Source organism: Tachyglossus aculeatus, chromosome 15 (genome assembly GCF_015852505.1).
Source record: "Tachyglossus aculeatus isolate mTacAcu1 chromosome 15, mTacAcu1.pri, whole genome shotgun sequence".
Classification (NCBI taxonomy): domain Eukaryota; kingdom Metazoa; phylum Chordata; class Mammalia; order Monotremata; family Tachyglossidae; genus Tachyglossus; species Tachyglossus aculeatus.
Window position 1 is genome coordinate 9,739,799 of NC_052080.1, and position 19,464 is coordinate 9,759,262.

The following is a 19,464-nucleotide window of genomic DNA, read 5'->3' on the forward strand; positions in this document are numbered from 1 at the left end:
AAAATCTGGCGGATATCTTATCGTCTGTCTCTTCAGGCAATTACCGACAGAAATAGTCTGAAGCTGTGGAGAAGGATTCTCTAGATTGTTCCAGCTCCTCCAAAGCCTTCAGTTCGGCAAGAGTCTCCCACCCATTCTGCAAATTCTCTCCACTTCCGGACAATTTCAAGACTTAGGAGAGGAGATGGGGAGTTCCTTCCTTCCCTGGATCCCACAACTCCTAGGACATAGGGTGGGACAGGAAAGGAGAACTGAAAAAAAAAATCCTTCCCAAAAGAGCAGGTTGGGAGTGGTGGTCTCCTGATTGTTTTCTCCACACAACATTCCGCAGCTGTGTCAGATTTTCCGGGAGAAGAAAAGCCTTTTCTATATGCTTTCAGGGCCTAGACTCAAGGAGGTGAATCTCACCACTTGCCTGCTGGGTGACACTGGATAACTCACAACTTCTCTGTGCTTGTTGCCTTATCTGTACGATAAAAATTATGAACTTATTCTCCCTCTCCCGGGAAGAGGGGCGGTGTCTGATCTGATTGCATTGTACCAATCCCAGCACTTAGCACATAGTAAGCACTTAACAAATACCACAATAATTTGGAGGAGAACCTTTGGTCCCCAAATTTTAAGGCAAACAAAGGAGTTCATACCTGGAGAACACTGTACCCTTTCCTAGTGGAAGTAGCACAAGATCTGATTCCGGAGACTTGGCTTCTCGCCCTGGCTCTGCAACTGGCCTACCACATAACCTGGAGAAAAATCGCTTAATCTCTCTTTGCCTCAGTTTCCTCATCTATGAAATGGGGAAACCTGCTCTTCCTCCCTCAGATTGAGAGGCCAGGGACTTGGTCTGATGAGACTCCCTTGTATGTAGCCCAGCATTTAGCACAGTGCTCTGGCACGTTGTTAGTGCTTACCATATACCATTATTATACTCTCTCATGACCCTGCGGTTTAAAATATTAGTAGAATATTATTCACAAATATTGTTCACTGATCATTTCTTAGGGACTTACAGATGAGTTTTTTTTTTAAGTATGTTCAAAATAATGAGGCCTTCACATTTTATATCAGTAAATCATGGACAAATAGAGGACACTGAAAGACACAATTTATTTCTTTAAATTCAAGCAGTAGGATTTGTCAGTAGGGTAATGCTAAGTGTCAAGCATGAAATTCATATACATCTCCTCTATGGGCTGTTGAATCTAAACACAGCCAATAACCCTGACAAAAATCTCAATATACAGGGAAGTCTAGAATTGAGATATCACATTAAGGTGAAGAATCAGCCATCGCCTAAGGATGCCAAGGGCAAAACATTAGCACCGGATTTTTTTTTTTCCTTAAAAAAGCAACCGAACAGCTATGTACAAGTTTATAACATTACTGAGATTCAGGAATCTGCAGGTCCCTTCCAAATGAACTCTAATGCACAGTTAAACAGAGAACAGACACTATGGGGCAGAGATCAACAGGTTATGAGAGAACTCTCAGTACTGCTATCTATCAGCTTAAATTGAAGTATCCAATACACACACACACACACACACATATATATATATACATATACACATACACACACATGTAGAAATTATATTATTATTCACATTTCACATACACTTTTCAACAACCACAATAGGTTTCTTTAAAAAACAAAAAAGTCACAGATAAAAGCAGAGGGCTACTCTCCCCAACAGAAAAGAAAAGGAATCCCACTGAAATGACTTAGCCGGTGGTGCTGGTGAAAGACTGGTTCCAAGGGCAATGGCTTCATCATGCCTGACATCTTGCCTTTGAACAGAAAGTGAATCCCGAGGTGGGTGAAGCTGTTGATCGAGGTCTACGATGTCCTCAAGCTGGGAAACACAGTTGAGCTTCATAGGAATAAAAGGACTGTAAGGACCCCTGTAAGCAAGGGGGTACTTATTGCTTTGTGGGAAAGAAAAAAAAACAAGTTATTGCTGAAATTTTGGCTGTACTAGGAGTGAAAATGGTACCTCGTGAGCTCATGCAGTGCAGTTTATGACTCTAGTGAAAAGAGGAAATGCTGATGGGATTGTAAGCCAATCTAGAAAAAGCCCACTTGTTCAAAAAACGCTTTACTGAAATGGAAAGGATAAAGACACTTAAAGTGATTCCTTCTCCAACTGGTCTCTTGTGGTCTCACTGTCAAGGTGTTCAAGAGGTTGGCTCAAATGCTCCTTCTGAGAAGAAGAGACAAAGCTCTTAAAGTATAAACAAACCATCAGACTGAAATCTAATGTCTATGAGAAGAAAAAAGTAACAGTCTGTTGGAAATCAGTTCTCTGATGCACCTTCATCAGTGTTCAGCACCACTTTTATCTCCTTACAGTCTGGGAATCATTCTGTTTCATCAATGAAAACAGTACTTATTATACAGAAATAAATAAAAAAAATTCACCCAGCAGTTGTATAATTACTAAAAACAAGGTGAAAAAAAATAGAATGAAAATGATATGACCACAGTGGTAATTTAGAAACAGTTTAAGGGAGAAAAGGAGTGTAGAGGATCAGACATTTCTTGACTACATTCAAACACACTGGGTCAGGATTTTTCTTACATTGCTCTGGTGAAATGAATATCCTGAGGCCAAAAGGCACACTACCTCTGGGATCTGTGCAAGGAAAAAATTATTTGCATGACAAGGTCAGGTGAGAAGGCCCAAAACAATCTGTTTGCCAAGTTAACCAAAAAACCCAACAACACCGCCCCGCCCTCCCCCGCCGCGTTTGTTATTTTATCGGTGATGATGACGTCTCTCTGAGACAACAGTAAGGGTTTCTAATTCATAGCTGGTTTAGACTACCTGAAAGTCATCCACCTTCCCAATGCGTTGTTTGATTCTATTCTGTAGGGGCAAGATGATGTCACTATAGAATATGATACATTACTACTTAGAGAGCTGGACAGGGCCAGATTCAAAGGCAGCTGGAATCCAGTTCCCTGGGTGACATTCTCCAGACCCATAAGAGGATTTTCCCACTCTGCTTCTCACCAGGGTGGCATCCCTTCTGCCTAGTCATTTGCCCTGGGCTCCCCAGGAGGTTGGGCAAGATCTGAACCCAGTAGGAGCAAACAGATATGTGACCTTAAAACATAGTTATTCTTTGCATGCACTATTGGAACAGATTGCAAAATGAATATACTGGATTTGAAGCTTAAAATTCTAAAGTTCTCATCTACGGTTGTTCCTAAAGGAGGAGGGAGATGGAGGAGCCACATAACTGGGCATTAAGACACTGTAAAAAAATTAAATACACCATCCAGACCAAACAAGCGAGGGCATTATTGCTAGTGGAATAGCCATTTCATAGTCGTAGGCTGCTCCCTACGGATCATAAATACAGGCTGGGATTTCACTTGCATTCTTCGAAACCCAAGACCGATCAGCCAGTTTCAGATCACCCACAGGTGGACCATTTATTTGACCTTTTCCGGTTGGAGGCTGTCGGTCAAGCACTTCAGCTGCTCCTCTCCGAGCTTGATTTTGTCTTCAAGCTCCCGTTGCTCTATGATGAGGGCTGATTTCATCTTGACAAAATGTTCATAGTCTGCTAGACTTTCCTCACTCAAGTAGTTGGCCAAAATGTCAAAGACAATACGGTCCCTGCGGTCCAGATTCTCCTTCAATTCTTTGGCGTCTTCGTGCTGCCGCGTGAGCAACTTCTGCTTCTCGAGCAGCGTACGCTGGGGAGAGGGAGAGGCAAAGATCTAGGGTGAGAACAGTGAATAAAAGCTCCTCCTCTAGACCAGAAGCACCTTGTGGACACGGAACCTGTCTCCCGATCCTGTTCTATTGTACTCTACCAAGCGCTCAGTACACAGTAAACACTCAATAAATAGTGTTGATTGATTAAAAAGGAGAGTTGATCAGGGCTAAGGGAGAGCCTGAGGCAGGCGGTGGGGTCTTTGAGACCCACCCTTAAATCAAGCAGACTACTGCAGCTCAATAATCATAATTATGGTATTTATTAACTCCTTACTATGCATCAAGTGCTGTACTAACCATTGAGATAGAGTGATACAAGGTAATTAAGTTGGACACAGTTCCTAACCCACATAGGTCTCAAAGTCTGTTGGAGGGAGGGGAGTAAGCGCCTTAATACCGTAACGATGATAATAATACTTTATTGTACTCTCCCATATACTTAATACAGTGTTCTGCACACAGTGAATGCTCAATAAATACCATCTTCAGTTTAACCCCATGGTCCAAACCTTGAATTTTCTTGGGATACTAACAGGGAGAAGTGGTGTGTGTGAAGAAGATGCAAAAAAAATGCTGGAGTCTTTCTTCAGTTTGCTTCCAGCCCTGCTGTGGGTCCAGTGGGAATCAGGAGACCTGGGTTCTAGTCTCAGTTCTGCCTGTAGCTAGCTAACATGGAGGACGACTGTACATGCGATTACCAATGCTCTCCGCCCCTGGCTTGCCGATTCACTCGTTGCGCCCAGTGTGTCGGCGGGAATGTAACCGGCGGGGGTGAGAGTGTGCGAGTGGCACTGAGCAAACCACAAACACTAGACTCATCTGTCGTTCCTGATGGTAGACTCCACCATTCACTTCCAGGAAAATTTGACAGAACGAGAGTCAGTGGATGCTCAATCAGTGGTACTTATTGAGCACTTCAGTGTGAAGAGCACTTTATTAATAAGGGTAATTGTGGTATTGGTTAAGCACTTACCATGTGCCAAGCAGTGTACTCTAAGCCCTGGAGTAAAAACAGGATAATCAAGACAGACATAGTCCCTGTCTCCCAAAGGGCTCACAGTCAAAGTAAAAGAAACATAGGTATTTGATCTTCACTTTACAGATGAGGAAACTGAGGCACAGAGAAGTTAAGTGACTTGCCCAAGACCCTACAGAGGGCAAATGGTAGAGCCAGTATGAGAACTCTGGCCCTTTGAATCCCAGGGCTTAATACAACTACTACAACACTATCCTCCTGGGGACTAACAAATCCTCTCAAGACAGTACCTTTATCCCCACCATTTCATCCGCCACCTCCAAACCCAAACAGCATTCCTACCCGTTCTTCAGGTGAGGCACCATCATCCAGGTTATTTAGGGCATTCTCCACCCGAGCAAGCCGGCCTGACAGGGAGAGAAGGAGGTTCACCACTTTGTCCAAGTCCCCAATAAACATCCGGAACTTATCAAACTCATTGGGCTTGCAGACGTCTTTCGCCAGAGCCTCCACCTCATCACCCAGTGCACTGTTGGCCTGGATGTCCTCCAATAAGCTCTCCCGGGCTTCCCGCAGCACCTGCAGTTTCCGACCGATGCTGTCAATGAGTTCCTGCTGTGGAGGTGGGAAAGCACGGAAACAGGCGAGTTATTTCACTTCTTTACTCAGTCCTTCCCAAGCGTCTACTACAGCGTCTACTACAGTGTATCACATCAAGTGGGTGCTCAATAGCTGCTACTACCACTACTGTTCCTGACAATGGAACATGACATGACAATGGAAAGTTTCATGTCTATATGATGCATACCCCTCACCTGAGTACTTCAGGTTCAACAGACTTAACACTATAAATGCCTTCTCCTTGGCTCACCTTGGGTAAATCATACTGCACATTGTGAAAACAAATAATTCAGGATTTCCCTCTCCCTTTTGAAGACTTGCCTCATTTTCAAATGTTTAGAAGAACTGGCAGCAGTGCTTTCTGATTTCCAGGAGCCAAGATAAGAAGTTGCCTATTGAGCTCATTGAAATGACCACTCTAACAAAAATAGGGAGGCTTTAGCATGTGAAAATTTTCAGAGAAGGAACTGCCCTCAAAATGAACGGATGATGACGATCAGTACAATGTCACTGAAATGGGATATTGGCATTCCAGAAATTCCAATTTCATAGGAACAGAATCTCACAAATTCTGTTAGTATTGAAAGGGAAACGGTACAGTTTAATCTGTGGCTGTGGTGATACCAAGCAGTGGTGATAGACTGTGGCGATACCACCTAAGTCCAGAGCTCCTATGGTTCACAGCATGTCACCTAGTGGGGGACTTTACATGCTCAAACCACATTTTATAGAGGACAAGGTGGGGTGGGGGGGATTTCATCAAACAAGATATGGAAAAGGATTCCATTCATGGCCAATCCAGTAATTAAGGTGATTGAAGGCAGAGTGACACAGAGTGAGGTGGGGCAGAGGTCACAAGGATGCCAGAGCAGTGAGTATTGCTATAGCCAAGAGGACAGCCTAAATAATATTATTCTTCACATTTCATATATACTTCTCAACAACCACAACAGTTTTCTTGGAAAAAAAAGTCACAGGAAAAGAAAAGGGCTACTCTCCTGAACAAAAAGGCAAAGCAACCCCCTGGAATCACTTCTTCTTAGAACTGCTTCACACAAGTCTTTTGGGGACTCCTTTGATGTCCTTCATTGAAAAAGAAGTCACAGATGGTGAAATTTACCTATGGGTGCATGTGTAACTGAAAACATCTCTGGGCCTTGAGTATAAGAGAAAGAACATTTTGGGGAAATAGTTCTTTATATGAAACAGACAAAGCATAAATCTCTAAGTTTATATGGGTCCCTTTTGCACTCAATTCAATGTCATCAGTCAGGTTAATCTGTTTTAGGTTTATCATTCAGTTGGGTATCCAAAAGATTAAAATGGTAAGCAGTTTTATAGGTCATGCATTCTGCTGACAGATTAAACTATACCATTTCCCCTTCAATACCAACAGAATTTGTGAGATACTTTAACCACAACAGGGCCCATTCATTAGGAATCCAGTGCATTTTGTCATATTCGTTTCAGTGCTTTTGGGTCCATCACAGTAGAATATTTTAAAAAAATGGTTTCTCCTGAGTGGTGGTTACTTAGTTTCCAGTACGATGAATTCCAGGCCCTAACCTTGAATACGGGCGAGTTGCCTTTTCTCAACTCCATCTGCTCCATTGGTCTCCCTCCCACCAATAAGCCTTCCTGGATTAATTCCCAACACCCTGGTGTCACTTCAACCCCAAAGTGATGTGCTTAAATCCCTCCTCTGCACTGCTGTATAAATGCTTATTTGATTGTACAGTTAATTGCTTACAATGGTCTACTCTGCTTTTTCAGTGTGGCATATTCATTCTAATGCTTATTGTTCTGTATTTGTATTATTTGTACTTGTATTATTCTGTATTTCTGTCTCTCAGACTGTAGGCTCCCAGTGGGCTGGGAGTCTGTCTTTCACTTCTATTATACTTTCCTCCCCAACTGAGTAGAATGTGCCGTATCCAGTAGGCTCTCGATTAAAACCTTGAAAATTGCTCCTACCATTAATTACAGCTGCTACTTCCCCTCCTTCCTGAGAGAATCGTTCCGGGAATTGTGTCTGCCAACTCTATTGTATCGTACTTACCTAAGGGCTTAGTACAGTGCTCTGCACATGGCAGCACTCAATAAATACCCCTGACTGACTGACATTCTAGGGGGTCCATAGGTGTTACAGCTGTGCAGAGTCCAACTACTCCTTTAGAAACCCGCCTTCTCTCTAGCTAAGATGGCCTTTAATGCTAACCTTTTCACTGTACCTCAGTCTCATCTATCTTGACGCTGACCTCTTGCCCATGAAGAGAAGCAGCACGGCGTAGTGGATACAGCACGGGCCCGGGAGTCGGAAGGTCATGGGTTCTAATCCCGAGACCACCACTTGTCTGCCATGTGACCTTGGGCAAGTCACTTAAATTTTCTGGGCCTCAGTTACCTCATCTATAAAATGGGGATTGAGACTGTGAGCCCCATATGGGGCAAGGGACAATGTCCAGCCCAATTTGCTTGTATTCACTCCAGAACTTAGTACAGTGTCTGGCACATAGTAAGCACTTAACAAATACCATTGTTATTATTATTATGTCCCGCCTCTGACCTGGAATGCCCTCCCTCTTTATATCTGACAATTACTTTCCCCTGTCGTTGAAAGCCTTATTGGAGGAACATCTCTTCCAAGAGGCCTTCCCTGACTAAGCCCTCCTTTCCTCTTCTCCCTCTCCCTTTTGCTTGGCCCTGACTTGCTCCTTTTATTCAGCCCCACAACACTTATGTACTGTCATTTATTTATATTAATGCCTGCCTCCTCCTATAGACTGTAAGCTTGTTGTGGGCAGGTAAGGTGTGTGTTATACTGTTCTCTCCAAAGTGCGCAGTTCAGTGCTCTGCAAACAGTAAGCACTCAGTAAATACAATTGACTGACTGATGTCTATCTGAGGACATGCACAAATCTTCCCAATGCACTGTGGTTCTAAACTCTCCACCTCAGATGCTCCCCACCTAGACTAATTTCAAACCTGGGAGTCTGGAAAGTTTTAGTTTTCCATCATCAGTCTCCTCTGTCACCCAGTCATTTTGAGTTATATGTAAAAAGTATTTTCTTCCCAATTAATGTTTCCTCTTCTAAATAACCTGGGATGGGACATCTGAAATTCAGCTTTCAAGCTGAGCGAAGAGCACAGTACTAAGGTCAGGAATCATCCCAATACCTTCTCCTTTGGGTCCATACTCACTCTGGGATAAACTCTTCTTCCTTTCTTCCTGCACGGCACAGTGGCAGCCTGACTGGCTGCTGAGAGAATTTGGCCCAATATTTTGGCGTGAGCTCACTTTCACCTATTGATTACGATCCTTTGGTGAAATAGTTTAATGCAAAAATTCTCTACATTTCAAGGCGGGTGAGGAATACGGGAGGTGGCAGGGAGTCAGGGCAGGAGAGGACAGTTGCCACACTCTCAATTGAAAGCAGGCCGACCACCTATTTCCCCAACAAAGAATGGGGTGCACAGGATCACCACCATTTCTAAAATTACCCAATTCAAACTGAGCAGAATTTTTGAATTGGTGACTTCTAGGGGATTTCGGACACCCACAAAACCCTCCAAGTGGTTTTTATAGGACCAGAAATCAAAGTCCCATGAAAAACAGCCATTCTTCAGGGCTAGGATGTTAGGAAGTCCCAAGGCAATCTTGTGACCCAATTTACTGGGATAGGTATTCATTCTATGACAAGATAGAAAGTGAAAACTTCATGGACTTTCACGCTTGGTGAAGCAGATGGAAGACTAAATGGGGAAGTGCCAGACAGAAGCGGGTAAGCAGGACCTACGAGAAAGCTTTGGGTGTACTTTCTATAAAATCCACAGCGCCATTAAGTTTGAGTCCTTGGGAGAAGCACATCTTGGGGAATCATTCTAAAGGGGAGAAAGAACAGGTATTGAATCCCTATTTAACATTTAACAGAGGAACTGAGGTACAGAGAAATTGTGACTTGCCCTAGGTTGCCTTGCAGGCAAGTGGCAGGGTCGGGACTACAATCCAGGTTCTCTGACTCCTAGGCTTTCCACATGGCCACACTGTCTCATACACTATTTCCACAAATTTGGGGGAAACCTGAAAATAATGTGACTCTCCTCAATGACAATAAAGAAAACAAAAGCAGTAAACTGAATGGAATTCTGCCCAGGAAAAGGGAAACAAAGACATTGCAGGAATTATTTGTACTCTGCCAAATGCTTAGTGCAGTGCTCTGCCAACAGTTAGTGCTCAAAAAATACCACTTAAGGAAATATTCCTTTCTCAGCCCAAGAAGTCTAGGTTCAGGGCTTCACATTTCAGTGAGTTCTAACATAGAAAGAAATCAGCGTGCCAAAGATATTCCTCCCTTTTGGACTCTCCAGTTCTGTGTCTTTCCTAAACCACCTTCTGACCATCCAAATCATAGAAGTGCTTTCTGGACCTCCGTGGGAATAAGGGCACGTCACCAAATAGTGGGAATGCCAAGCAGAGGGCCCCTGAAAGGAAGACTGTTTTCAGAAATGCAAACTGTCACCTACCCTTGAGGGATGGTCTGGTGGAGGCTGCGTAGGGAGTGGGAAGACAAACTTTATCCTAAGCTTTGCCCCTCAACTTGCAGTTTCTCCTGCGATTACCTCTGATTTTCAGTTTCTCTCGTTGAAAAATCCGTATCATAAAATGTTAGTACCACTGGTCAAACAATCATGCAGAGTCATAAGGAAGAACGGCTATTTTTCAGTGGCTGGGGAAGAAGGATAGACTGTAGTACTTAACTGAGCACACATTGCCATGTGACCTTGCAAATCACTTAAAGTTCTCTGTGCCTCAGGGTTCTCATCTGTAAAATTAGGGTGAAATACCTGTTCTCCCTCTCCCTTAGATTATGAGTTCCATTTTGAATAGGAACTATGTCTGACTTGATTATCCTGCATCTATTCCAAAGCTAAGCACACTGCTTGGCATATAACAAGTGCTTGATACTATTATTGTTATTATTATTATTACTACGCCTTATGTGTAATGCAATGAACTAAGAGTTTAGGAAACAGCAATAGAAATGGTTCTTTCCCATCAGGGGCTTACTTTCTAAATTTATAGTAATAATAATAATAATCATTATCATCACCATCATATTAGTTAAGAGCTTAACACGTGTCAAGCACTTCTAGGTGCTGGGGAAGATATTACTCGATTAGATACAAGGCTATCAGACAAATAAAAAAACAAGTAATTTACCTTTCAGTCCTTTCTGTCTCCTGCTGACACCCTGGCCCTATAGGCACGTCAAGACTTAGTGGCTGAGATTACAAGAACCTTGTAAGTGCTGGTCTGCCTGAATACCGCACGTGCATGAGGATCAGATACAGCCTGGCATGTTCAAAAACAATTCAACAATGTCTGATGCCACGTTTCACCCCTCTAAATAAAGGGGTAGAATTAAAAAAACCCACAGAAACGATGAAAGATGGAATTACAAAATTCATTTACTTGAATCTTTTCAGAATCTCTATTACCTTCTTCTCTGATAGGTCATGGTCTAGTTCATCTTCGGAATTCTCCTCAATTTGCTGCTGCTGCTGCTGCTGTTGCTCCTGCATATCTTTCATTTTAATCAGCAGTTCAGCCTTTGGGGCAGATGTGCTGTAGTATGTAGAACTGGTCGTCAGGGAGATGGCAGATGGTATGCTCTGCTCTTCTTTCCTGGTTTAAAAAGTTAAAACTTTAATTAGCTGACATCCCGACCATGTGTGTCTATGAGCCCCCTTCCCCCATTCAAATACCCTCTGCTGGGTTTTGACGAGTAAATGTTGGCTTTAATGAAAACACTCCAGCCAGGGGACAAATAAGGAGAAAGAAATGTCTCAAGAAGAAGGGCTCTGTCAACTAAAAAGAAACATGCAAAACCCTTAGCTAATAATGATAATAGTAATTCCGAGTTTTGTTAACATTTACTACATGCCAAACACTGTACTGAGCCCTGGTGAAGATACTCAGGTCAGACTCAGCCCCTGGCCCACATGGGGCTCATAGTCTAAATATGAGGTATCGAATCCCCATTTTGCAGATGAGGAAACTGAGACACAAAGAAGTTAAATGACTTACCCGAGGTCACCCAGCCATTAAGTGGCAGAACTGGGATCAGAACCCAGGCCCTCTGATTCCCAGACCTGTGCCCTTTCCAGTAGGGCTCACAAGCTCAAACATCAAATTTCAGCCTGGTCATTTCAAATTACAAGTGAATCTAGCAGGCTCATTATTCTGCAGCTGGTTTGCAGGGAGTGGTCTGTTCTATTGACCTTGGTCTAATGGAAAGAATTTGGGCCTGGGACTCAGGAGACCTGGGTTCAAGTCCTAGCTCAGCACCTGGCCTGCTGTGGGACAAATCACAACTTCTCTGGGCCTCAGTGACCTCATCTGTAAAATGGGGATTAAGAGTGTTAGCCCCAGGTGGGACAGGGACTGTGTCCAACCTGATTAATTTATATCTACCTCAGCGCTTAGAACAGTGATTGGCATAGAGTAAGAGCTTAACAACCATCATAATAATAATAACAACATTATTATTATTATTATACAACAAGCTCAACAGGATCTTCCACAAGGCATTCCAAGGTTGTCCCAAGAACTAATGGGGAAGGGACGTGGCTAAAACAGACTGCCTTCAAGAACTAAAATAAATCACCTGAAAAAAAAAGGCCTAAAGGTGCTTTAAGCCTTCATTCAACTTAAGGGAGAGGAGCATTACTTTTAACTAAAGTAAACCAACACTGAAACAAAAGTGCCCGCCTAGAGTCAGGATAACTGACTTTCTACTGTGTACTCTCCCCATTTGCCAGGAGCCACGGAAGGTCATCTGTTCTAATTACAGTAGTTGCTCACTCCTGAGTTTCTTTTATCTGGGGCTAATAAGGGTGCCACAATGGCCTTGGTGAATGTCAGCCCAGCAAGAAACCATGAGATAGGAAGGAAGAGGACATCATAGGAAGGGCTGGGATTGGGTCTTTTGACTCTACTGTTCTCACCCAGAAAGTAACTGCACAAAGAAGGTGTGTGCAACCGTGACCTAGCTGGAAACCACCCAGGATTGGGAATTGGGATATCTGGGGTTCAATCCTGGTTCTGTCATGTGCCTGCTGTGTAACTTTGGGTAAGTCACTTAACTTCTCTGTGCCTTAGTATCTCCATATGCAAAATGGGGATTCAATACATGTTCTCTTTCCTACTTAAAACTGTGAGCCCCATGTGGAACAGGGATCGTGTCCAACCTGATTAACTTATATCTACCCCAGCACATAGAACAGTGCTTGACATACAGTAAGTGTTTAACAAATACAATGACAATGAACTAATAATAAACGGATTCTCCTTCCCCCTTAGACCACGAGTCCAATATGGGACAGGGATCGGGTCTGATCTGATTATCCTGTATCTACCCTAGTGCTCAGCGCAGTGCTTTTCACAGAGCAAGCGCTTAACATACCACCATGATGGTTATTAGATGTTCAATAAATGCTACTGATCAATTGCTTGAAGGGATTTTTCTCTGCCTAAGAGAAATTCTGAAGGAAAAGCCTTCAAATACCTACCACTGGAGAAAGACGACAACCATCCAGTAAGCCAAAAGGCCCCGGGAAGTAAATCTCAACTTCTACTCACTTTTCCTCTGTAATCCTGGGAGAAGGAACCTTTGGCAGCATCTTCCGGCGCTGCTGAGCTTCTTCCAGGAGGTGTTCATCTTTAGGGAAGATCCCTTCCATCAGGTCCATCGTGGTTTTGATTTTCGCATTGGGATCCAAAATGTCTGCTAGAGATTTATCTTTGCCCACAATCTCCCTGGCCAGCTCCTCTGACTTCAGGTCTTCAAAGGTCTTCTCCTTGGCCTTCACATAGCTGACAGTTGGCGTGGAGGCCTCACCGTCTTTCACGTTGGCGGCCGAGGCTTCGGCTGGCTGTGAGTCAGCGAGCCTGGCTTTACTGGCCGCCTCTGGCTCCACTCCCTGCCTGGTGTACGCACAGAAGCGAGAGTAGGATTGCTCAGAAGTGCTGAGCGTCTTGATCTGGTCTTTCTCCAAGCCACAGGGCAGGGCGGGAAGCTCCAGGGGGCTCACCAAACTCTGTCGGCTCTCCTTCTCGGCGTGGCTTTCCGAGTGGACGATCTTAATGGGGACCATTTTCACGGTGGTGTTGTTCTCCATCACTCTTTCAATTCTGAAAGGGGAAAGGGGGCCAGTTAAAGACGCAACCTGTGGATCCTACTTCTTCAACACATTCCGGGAGAAAGGGATCCCGAACTGCAGAGAGTTTTTCAAATGATACGGATGTGACCAGGAAACTTACCGTAGCCTCTGTAAAATGAATGTGGTTTCTGCTCTAACGTACTCAGCTCTCAAGTAACAAACCATTTGGGTGGCTTTCAAATGCCACACATTTCTGCAAGATGTTTTTATTTTTAAATTTCTAGTTTTCTGGTAAAAGATGACTAAAAGGGGTCCTGAATTTTTCACAGGAGAGAAGAGAGAGAGGAGAAAGGATGAAAAGAGGAAAAAGAGGAGGAAGAGAGAAAAAAAGAAACAAGGGTAGAGAGAGGAGCGCAAGGAGAGGAAAGAACGAAAAGAGAGAGCTAAGGGACAAAGAGGCTAAATCATGGGGGAAAACAGAGACAGATGAAGAGTGGAAAGAAAGGAGAGAGGAGAGATACATATTCAGAGAGGTAGCCTGCGCCGACCTGCAGCCCCAAATCCCTCACAAACTGCCCATCATGTACACAACAATTAATTTGTACTCAAATAATAGAGTTTTAAATAATTTGAGAAAATCTAAATTATACATAAATGAGAGTTTACTTACTAGTTTGCAAGGCTAAGAAAAATGCAACACTTTGGGTTGGTTTTAAAGTCAAAGAGGAGAAAATGTACTGCCTCAACATTGTGGTTTGGAAATTCTGGCACATGATATTTTACTGTAACTTAAATATCTCATTTTAAAATTTAACTATTGACTAAGGCACACGATGCTTTTTCTACATTATCAAGTGAGGTACGGAAAAGAAAGTTTAATTCTTCAGGATTTTTTTCTCCATTTCTGAATGCATATTTTCCTTATCCCTTTCCTTCCCCACATTTTTGTGGAGAACCCTCTGACTGCACTGCATATTCAAACGAATTTTAGAGGTGCTACAGAGAGTTTACCCATCACTTGTAGGATATCTGGTGAATCCCCTATTGAAACCTACCACACTGTGTTCACACTATTCTCCCCAACCTGGGACTAGTATTTTCTTCAATTAAAAATGGGGGAAGAAAAAAAAGGAGAAGTATCCCTCTGTACAACAGCATGAAAAGGACACTCATTAATCATAAATAAGATTTCTTGTCATATAATATTGCTTCTCTGTTTTCCATTAATATAAATCAATTTTTTCTGAAAATACTCAAGGCTTCAAATTTATTTATTTTTTTTAAAGTTCACTTTTCCCTGACTGGTCCAACTGAGGAAAAACAAGCCCGATTCTGAAGTCTCTATCACAGCAAAATGCCCATCAACTCCTAATTCTGAGGAAGGACAGGGACCAGACACCAAATCCCTGTTCTTGCTTTGGTCTCAAGTCTGCAGAGAGCAGTCTGTCAGGACTGATCAAGTGCTTCAAGGTAGTTCTGTCCTCTGTCCGAAGCCTAGCCCTTATCATTGACACATCAAAACAGCTCTTATCACAGGGCTTTCACCCACTTGTCACCAGGAGTCACTCAACACTAGTGCCCGCTAGACCTCTGCTAGGTCTGCTTACAGCAACCAGGAAGTGTGTCAAGGAATGATACTGGGAAAATGAATAGTGGAGAGTGCAATGCCCGAATGTAACTTCAATTACTGAGGTTCTCGAAAGGAAGAGATAACTCTCTATGCATATTTTACGTTTCTATAATAATCTTAGTAAGAGCAGGCATTCAAGATGGCAATCAAACAATCCTATTTTTAATCCTAATTTAAACTGCTTTGACACAGACTTGAATATAGGGGTGTTTGGGAGCTTAACCTAAAACGTTCCCACCATTAACACTCCCTAATGAAAAAATGTCCAAACACAGAGCTTAAAAGTTCAGCTCTAAATCTCGTAAATTAAGATCTGAACAATCCCTGGTTTTCTATAAAGAAATTCACATCGGATTTCTGCTGCCTTAGAGATGTCCAGCTAGCTGTGATCCAGCTAGCACAGTCCCAAGGATGGTTAGCTGCTTAAGAAAAGCAAAGGGGATCAGGATATGGGATCCGGAAATGGGAAATAGATGGGGAACGGGGAGAGATGTACAGCCAGTGCTTCTGCAAGACTGCTCACCACTGCAAACTGAAGAATAAGCAATTGGAAAACCATTGGCATAAACAAACTCTAAGCCCTTTTCTTCATTCAGGTGGCAAGAAGCAGCAGTGTGGCTGAGAGGACAGAGCACAGGCCTGGGATTTAAAGGACCTGAGTTCTAATCCCAACTCTGCCACTTGCCTGCTGTTTCACCTTGGACAAGTCATTTGACTTCTCCGCCTCAAATCTGGGAATTCAAATATCTTTTCTTTCACCTTACTTAGTTCTTGAGCCTCATATGGGACAGGGACTGTGTCTGGCCTGATTATCTTGCATCTACTTCTGGAGCTTAGTACAGTGCTTGGCACACAGTAAGCGTTTAACAAATACCAGTTAGTAAATGGAGAATAGAAAGAGAACCAGAAGTGAGTCTTGAGGTACTCTCACCATGAGAGGGTGGGAAGCAGAGGAGCCACCAGTTAAAGAGACTGAGAAGGAGCCACCAGACAGACAGGAGGAGAACCAAGAGAGGACAGCATCAGTGAAGCCAAGGTTAGACATTGTTTCCAGGAGAAGGGGTGGTCCACAACGTCAAAGGCAGGTCAAGGAGGATCAGGATGGAGTAGAAGCCATGTAATTTGGCAAGTAGGAGGTCACTGGTGACAGAGAGGGCTGGTTCCATGGAGTGATGGGGGCGGAAACTGGATTAGGGAGGAGGAGGTCAAAGAGACAATCAGAGGACAGGAAGTAGAGGCAGGGGATGTAAATAACTCATTCGAGGAGTTTGGAAAGGAACGGTAGAAGGGAAATGGAATGAAAACTCAAGGGAGCTATGGGGTCAAGGGAGGGGTTTATTTTCCAGGGTGGGGTTATGGGGGCATGTTTGAAAGCAGTGGGGAAGGAGATTTTGGAAGGTGAGTGGTTAAAGACTCAGTTTAAGTCAGAGAGGAAAGAAGGGGAAGGACAAGTGTTTCGATAAGGTGCCAAGGGATGGGCTTGGAGGTGCAGGCAGAGGGAGTGGATTTTAAGAGAGGCAGGGGAAATCTTTTGAGTGGGCACCTAATAAATGTCAATTACTCCTACTATTACTCCCAGTGACTTCCCAAGTACCTGTTTCAATTTGCCTTGATAAATAATTATATAGTTTTATGATGAAGCATACCAAATTTATCTTAAAAAAACTAAATGATTAATTCTTCAAAAAATGAAGCCAGTGTCAACCTTAGGGTTGTGAATATGTACTAAGATCATTTTTTAAATATGGGCCTTTTGAAAACAATATGAAATCAGGCTCTCTGACCCATGATTTACACCATAACATAACCTCTAACACCTCTGAAATGCCATAACGTACCTGGTTGGGTTTTCATCCTGGAGTAATACAGGAGGCTTATCGGTGAGTTTTTGTGGGGCAAACTGGGGTGATGGAGACCTAGACATTTCCATTGCCGCTTTCTGGAGGTGGTGGCGATGATGGAACTTTGAAGACAACACGGGTTCGGGCTTAAGACACAACTTCTCCTCATCTAAGTGCTGGAAACCATTCTCAGTAGTCGTGTCTTGGCGCGGTTCCTGTGGCAGCGGGCTGGCTACGTCTTCGATGAAAGTAGCAGGGCTGAGATACAGAGGGGGAGGCCCTCCGCCTGCATCACCTGGGCCAGGGGAATAAGGCAGAAAGGTCTTGCCGGGAGCTACCCGCAGAGATTCCGGAGAGGTGCCGCAGCTGGGCGTGGAAGCATCCGGGCGCCTGTATTTATTCCCGTCAAGCTTGGGCGGAGGAGGTCTCTGAGGCACGGGACCTCGTCTCTTGTTCAAAGCTGTCGGATCTGTCTGATGGGAGACCTCGCCTCTGGCCTGTTGGGGTGGACAAAGGCTGTGGCCCTTTGCTGGTGCTTCAGGGAATGTCTGGGGGAGTGTTTGGCCAGTTTGCTCTTCTTCCCTCTCGCTCTCTTTGGAGAACCTATAATCATTAGGCAGCGTCCCAGCCCTTCCCCGACTCTCTCGGGGTGAGGCTGCAGGTTCTCTGGGGTGAGCTGCTTCACAAGACTTCCAGTGACCTAGCACATTTTGATCGAGCCGATCTCGTTCTTCTTCTGGACTCACTTTCTGGGGCTCTGCATCAGCTTGCCTAGAGATCAGGTAAAATCATTAGCAAACTGTTCTGTCTCCTCACACCTTTTCCCAAGTACAGCTGCCTGTGGGTTAGTAGATTTCAGAGAGATCCTGCTAGCTGCACAATAGTTATCCTGACCCACTTGGATAATTCAGAGCATATACTGGTATTGCTTCCCCATTCCTAATGTCTTATGATGGGTCAATCCCAAACATCAGGTTCCATTACATTCTGCTGGTTCGTTCGATTCAACATAACCACGAACTATACAGAGACACTCAAATGCATCTGACAGGAAAGTTTCCTTTAGAGGTAAAAAAAAAAAGAAATATATTTCCTTGCATGGAATGACGTTAGAACAATGTTGAGGGCTGCGGAATTTCACTTAACTCATCGACAGAAACCCAAGTTCTGTTTTTTTTGAGAAACCTAAATAATGTTAAAGAACCACCTTTAATTATTTCAGACTGCTAATTCAACATGATGATGATGATGATGGTATTTGTTAAGCACTTACTATGTGCAAAGCACTCTTCTAAGCCCTCGGGGGATACAAGATGATCAGGTTGTCCCACGTGGGGCTCACAATCTTAATCCCCATTTTCCAGATGAGGGAACTGAGGCCCAGAGAAGTGAAGTGACTTGCCCAAAGTCACACAGCTGACAATTGGCAGAGCCGGCATTTGAACCCATGACCCCTGACTCCAAAGCCCGTGCTCTTTCCACTGAGCCACACTGCTTCTCTACACAATCTCAAGGGTAAGAATTTTCTAAATTGCAACACAAAAGGGATGTAAAACATCTGGAATCTTCTATCCTGTGTTGTCAAGGGGGTTGAGAAAGGATTTTTTTTTTTAAAGAATGGACGTCATTTGGCACTGAGAAATAGACAAAACCGTTTCAGTCTTCAATACTGTAAAAAGCAGGGAGACAGCCTGGCCTAATGAAAAGACAAGGGGCCTGGTCCTAATCCTGGCTCTTCCACTTGTCTACTATTTGACCTTCGGCCAGTTATTTCACTTCTGCCTGCTTCAGTTTCCTCATCTATAAAATGGGAATTCAATATCTGTTCATTCATTCATTCAATTAATCTTATTTATTGAGCACTGACTGTGCAAAGCACTGTATTAAGCACTTGGGAGAGTACAAGTTGGGAGAGAAGCAGCATGGCTCAGTGGAAAGAGAACAGGCTTTAGAGTCAGAGGTCATGGGTTCAAATCCCGGCTCCGCCAACTGTCAGCTGTGTGACTTTGGGCGAGTCACTTCACTTCTCTGTGCCTCAGTTATCTTATCTGTAAAATGGGGATTAAGACTGTGGGCCCCCGGTGGGACAACCTGATCACCCTGTAACCTCCCCAGCGCTTAGAACAGTGCTTTGCACATAGTAAGCGCTTAATAAATGCCATTATTATTATTATTATTAAATATAACAATAAACAGACACATTCTCTGCTCCTTCCTACTTAGACTGAGTACTTTGAGTGACAGGGACTGTGTGCAATCTTTCTTGCATCTACCCCAGCGCTTAGTATAGTGATTAATAATAATTATTATAATAATAATAAGGTATTTGTTAAGCACTTACTATGTGCCAAGGCCTGTACTAAGCGCTCAGTAGATATAAATTTGTCAGGTGGGACACAGTCCCTGTCCAGCATGGGGCTCAGTCTTAACCCCCATTTTACAGATGAGGTAATTGAGGCACAGAGAAGTAAAGTGACTTGCCCAGGGTCACAAAGTAGACAAGTG

At 43.6% G+C, this 19,464-nt stretch overlaps 1 protein-coding gene across 2 annotated transcripts in view; it reads right to left on the reverse strand.

The window, feature by feature from the left end:
- Positions 1–1,088: 1,088 nt before the first annotated feature.
- Positions 1,089–19,464, reverse strand: part of SHROOM2 (shroom family member 2) — a 113,183-nt gene continuing 94,807 nt past the window's right edge. Inside the window, exons 7-13 of one of the 2 annotated variants that reach the window (XM_038757498.1) lie at positions 16,957–17,730; positions 12,968–13,519; positions 10,825–11,011; positions 5,047–5,319; positions 3,449–3,706; positions 2,580–2,633; positions 1,089–1,926 (exon numbers count right to left, since the gene is read on the reverse strand). In XM_038757498.1, the coding sequence (XP_038613426.1) occupies positions 1,921–1,926; positions 2,580–2,633; positions 3,449–3,706; positions 5,047–5,319; positions 10,825–11,011; positions 12,968–13,519; positions 16,957–17,730 (2,104 nt within the window). In that variant the 3' untranslated portion in view covers positions 1,089–1,920. Of the gene's footprint in view, positions 2,634–3,448; positions 3,707–5,046; positions 5,320–10,824; positions 11,012–12,967; positions 13,520–16,956; positions 17,731–19,464 lie in introns of both variants that reach the window. The other variant, XM_038757499.1, reaches the window with a different exon arrangement.